At 53.0% G+C, this 4,521-nt stretch overlaps 1 protein-coding gene across 1 annotated transcript in view; it reads right to left on the bottom strand.

Moving 5' to 3' along the window:
- Nucleotides 1–2,057: 2,057 nt before the first annotated feature.
- PREX1 (phosphatidylinositol-3,4,5-trisphosphate dependent Rac exchange factor 1) overlaps nt 2,058–4,521 on the bottom strand; it is a 202,532-nt gene continuing 200,068 nt past the window's right edge. Inside the window, 3 exon segments of the mRNA XM_007446399.1 lie at nt 2,058–2,100; nt 3,965–4,032; nt 4,291–4,393. Of these exon segments, the coding sequence (XP_007446461.1) occupies nt 2,058–2,100; nt 3,965–4,032; nt 4,291–4,393 (214 nt within the window).

Raw genomic sequence — 4,521 nt, 5'->3', positions numbered from 1 at the left:
GGAAGAACAGTCACATTTTTCCACCATCACAGTGAAATAGGAACTGAGAATCCAAAATAAAGGTGAAATACATATAAAGACGGTAATTTTCCTGGCACACCTGAATGGCAGAGCCACGGTACAATCTCGGGTATTCCTCACCAGTCCACTGCGAGGGAATATATATACTCTGCCATTTTAGAGAAGGAAACTGAGGTTCAGAGTGGTAACTCACTGAGCAGGGATCGCTGCCTCAAGGACCCTGACGGTATCGAAGCGATCGTCCTCCGTGCCATCTTCAAAGCCGTTGCTCACTCCGCCTGTGATGCTGGCCGGCCTAGCCACGTCCACGCCACCAGGGCTGGCCCCAAAGGAACTCGCCACAGATCAGGATCTTTGTATTATAAACCGACTTTTAATAATAATAATAAAAAATCTATCATGAATTGAATGAGAAGATCTGTACATTTCAAAGTAAACTAGTGCACGACGCCCTTGCCCTCGGGGCCCCTCTCTGTTTCTGCCATGGGGTCCTCATTTGTATCTGTGCCGTCTCTGCCCTGCAACAAGCCCACCTCTTGCAATCTGGTGCAGGGTGGCAAGAGAGGGAAGGCGGCCCCTGGGGGTGCACGGGGCCAAGATGCTGATGGGTCTTCAAGCCTCCAGGGCAGCGGGAAACCCACACCTGATTTCACCCATCAGCCAAGGCTGTAAAGACTCCTCCCTTCTGTCCCAGCTGTGACATTTCCCTGCTGGCAACAGAACCTAGAGGGGACAAACTGCTGGGGGGGGCAGAGGGGGGATCCTGTGTGGGTCCCTGTGCCCAGGTGGGCAGGGTAGCTTCCTATCTCTCTAGCTGGCTGAGAAGTCCCAAATGCCCTGCTCTGAGTTAACATCAAAAAATAAATTACAGAAGGTACCACTCCGTGTTTCCTGGCAGCCCTTCTACCTGCAGAGAACAGACACCAGTGTGGGACTGCCTCTCCAATGGATGGTTCAACCCCCTCCAGCCCCCAGGCCTGGCCCAGCCACCTCTCAAACTCTTGTAGCCAGTTGTTCAAAGAACAGAGTAATTCACCCTGATATAGACCAACTGCTGGAGAACCGAGGGTGGGTGGGAAAAGGAACCCTAGACGATACCTGTAAGCCATATCTTAAGACCCTAATATTAAAAAGATGACTGACATCTTTTGAATTTTCAATAATTTAGTTTTTCTTTTTTTTTTTTTTTTTTTTTTTTTTTTTTTAGTAGAACTGGGAAAAGTTGTCAATACTACCTTATGCTGGTCCCCTGTTAGACAATATAGCTTTCTTTGAAATTTAAAATGTCAAATATATAATCACGCAACCTGGGGGGGAAAAAAAATCTCAGCAATACCAACGACAACATAAAAACCCCAAAATAAACCATAGAGAGTTCCACGCCATATAAATAAAGTCAGAGCAAATCTCATGCCCAGGGCTGATGGCTCCAGTTCCAATGGCGCTGATGGCGGAAGCCGGTGCGGCTTTCGACCGTCCTCTTGGTAACAGGCGCTGTGCCCTGTCCCTCTGTCTTTACGGCAGAGGCCCAGCTTCTCCGAGTCCATCGGGCAGATTAGTACAGGGTTAGGGGGGAATCTGGAAGCTAAGTGAGGAAGAACAGCAGACACATGTGGTCGCCTGGAATGTGGACGTAGAAGGAAACCAGAGGTTTCCAAAGTGCAGGTTGAGCCATCCCGAGGGAGCTGGGGCCGCGGGCCTCCAGCTGCAGTGCTCGTGACTTCTCCCCCGTGTTCTGGGGACCTGCAGGCCGGAGCCCAGGCCCTGGCTGCACCCATCAGTTCTGTGGGTCCCCAGCACCCCTCGGGCTTCTGGCAGAAGTGTGAAGAACATGCCAGCCCAGGGCCGATCCACCATCTCATCCAGGAGTGGGGGCACTGCTTATCCTCCCAGGAGGTGATGGAGTAGGCCGGACAGATCTTCAAGCAGGCGGGAGAGGAGGTCTCGGGCCAGCTCTGGAGAAGGCCACACGGCCCCCTGTGTCCTCCCAAATCCCAGCTCCAGAGGACGCAGCCAAGCACCAGGCACCTCAGTGTCTAGAGGTCTCCGTCCACCGGCGGCTGGCAGAGGCGGTAGAGCCTGGTGGATGGAGACGAAGAGGACGAGGATGAGCCGGGCAGGCCAAGGCCTATTATTATTATTGCAACATGTGATCTATGTGAGCGTGTAATCCATGCCCAGAAAACAAAACTCAACAGGTGTAAAAAGATGCAGAGTGAAAAACTGATGCCACTCACTTTCCCCTAGTGGTACAGTCCCCGGCCCACAGAAGCCTTGCTCCCTCCAGACTGGCAAGGGGGTTACAAAAACAGACACATATACGTGCGTTTGTGTTAAGATCCTTGTGTGGGTGTGTGTGCATTTTTCCACGCTAATGGTGGCAAAGTAGACCCAGCACCCGGCCACTGGAGTCTTTTGCTTAATATATCTTGGGGGCCTCTCCCTGCAGCACGTGGGGAGCTACCTTGGTTTTCTTTCTGCATTGGGAGGATTCTGAGCTCTACCCTCAAGTAAGAAGGAGCCACTAGTGGGTTTCAAGCAGGGCAGACGGTAGATCTGCTGTGGGGAGAATGATGGCAGGGGGACCAGACAGGAGGCTGCTGTGGTAACACAGACAAGACAGGGAAGCAAGGTGGCACAGTGGTCAGGAGCGTGGCCTCTGGGCCTAGAATGCCTGGGTTCAGAAGCGCAACTCTGTGATTCTGTGTGCTAGCTGTGTGACCTTGGACAAGATACTTAACCTCTCTGGGCCTCAGTGTCCCCACCTGCCAATGGGGGACAGTAATAGTGCCTTGCTCACAGAGTTGTTGTTTGGAGCAAATAAGTTAATATAGGTAAAGATACTAGAATGGTGCCTGGAGCGGGGGAAGCGACATATAAAAGTATTTAAAAGTAATGAGGGGAGGGACCTCCCTGGCGGTCCAGTGGTTAAGAGTCCATGCTTCTACTGCAAGGGGCACGGGTTTGGTCAGGGAACTAAGATCCCGCATGCCAAACGGTGAGGCCAAAAAATAAAAATTAAAAAATAAAAAAGTAAAAGTAATGAGGGGAATTCCCTCTCAGTCCAGTGGTTAGGACTCCGCACTTCCACTGCTGAGGGCCCGGGTTCAATCCCTGGCCGGGGAACTAAGATCCCACAAGCCATGCCACATGGCCTAAAAATAAAAAAAATAATAATAGTAATAATAATAACGAGGGCTAAGAGAGTGCATGCAAAAACTAGTGAAACATATATAAGATCTGTATGAGTTCTTGTATTGCTCCAACACCGTTTCCTGGTCTTGACAATGTCCTGTGGTTACGTGAGACATTATTCTTGGCGGGGGAAGCTGAGTGAAGGACCACATGGAAACTCCCTGTACAATTTTTGCAACTTCCTGTGAGTCAAACTATTCCAAAAGAGTCAGATAGTCAAATTATTTCAAAATTAAAAAGTTATTTTAAAATTGTGGGCCTGGGGTCAAAAAAAAAAAAAAAAAAAAACTGTGGGCCTATGTCAACAGCAAAGCAGGGCAGTGTGGATGGAGAGGGAGGACGCACAATGATGAGTTACTCCTGGGAAAGGGGGCTGCACACAGTAGCACGAGAAGGTCTGACATCAATGTGGAGATGATGGGCCGTGAGGACAGGATGAAGCAGGTGGGCTGAGGGCTCTGAGGGCAGCAGGGTGGCAGAGAAGGGCAGTGGGTGAGCCGGTGGGGGGCACACAAATTACTGCCCCATGGTTCACTGTGGGGGCCCTGCCTCACTTTCCCAGCCAAAGTGGGAGCTCTGGGAGGTAACAGACTGAGTCGTATTTGTTGTTTCCCAAATGGGGTCCCGTAAATGAGAGGGGAAGCCCCATCTGAACACCCGCGGGTCTGTCTGGGGTGGAGCCCAGCCCAAGTCCTGGCCTTCACAGAAGGGAGGGGAGGAAAGGAGACGGGGAGCGACAGCCACTCACCGCGGTGCACCCTGGGGCATCTGGTCCTTGACTCGGAGGTTTTTGGCCAGAATCTCCACCCTGGGGCCCTGGGAAGAAAGAACGGTGAGGCCCTGGGCTGCCTCTGCACGGAGTCCAGGGCGCTTGAGGAAGCATGTGGGAGTGGGTGGGCATAATGGGAGCTGAAATCCTCAGCCCTCTAGATGGGGAGACGGGCAACAGCCCAGTCCCCAGACGGCCCCTCATCCCACCCAGGCTGTGAGTCCACCTCTCCCTGTGCCCACCGGGCCCGGATCTGGGTGCCCTGCACGCAGCCTGGTGGGGCCCCGGGGGATGGGTCCCCCCACCTGCTTCCGCATGATGTCCGTGGCCTGCATGATGCACCTGGGCAGCAGCCCGTGGCTCCGTGCCAGGATGGCTGCCTGCTCCAGGGAGAGGCTCAGGGTGCTCCTGCAGGGGGGCGGCAACAGGGGCGGCAGGTGAGACGGGGGCGACTGCCTTCCCCACCATGGCCCCCAAGGCCCCAATCAGAGCAGCAGGGACAGAGGACAGAAGTGGGAAAGTGTCCAGATCTGCCA

Source organism: Lipotes vexillifer, unplaced genomic scaffold (assembly GCF_000442215.2).
Source record: "Lipotes vexillifer unplaced genomic scaffold, Lipotes_vexillifer_v1.1 scaffold251, whole genome shotgun sequence".
Classification (NCBI taxonomy): Eukaryota; Metazoa; Chordata; class Mammalia; order Artiodactyla; family Lipotidae; genus Lipotes; species Lipotes vexillifer.
The sequence above is the reverse complement of the archived record's forward strand: the minus strand, read 5'-3'. Positions and strand labels throughout refer to the sequence as shown.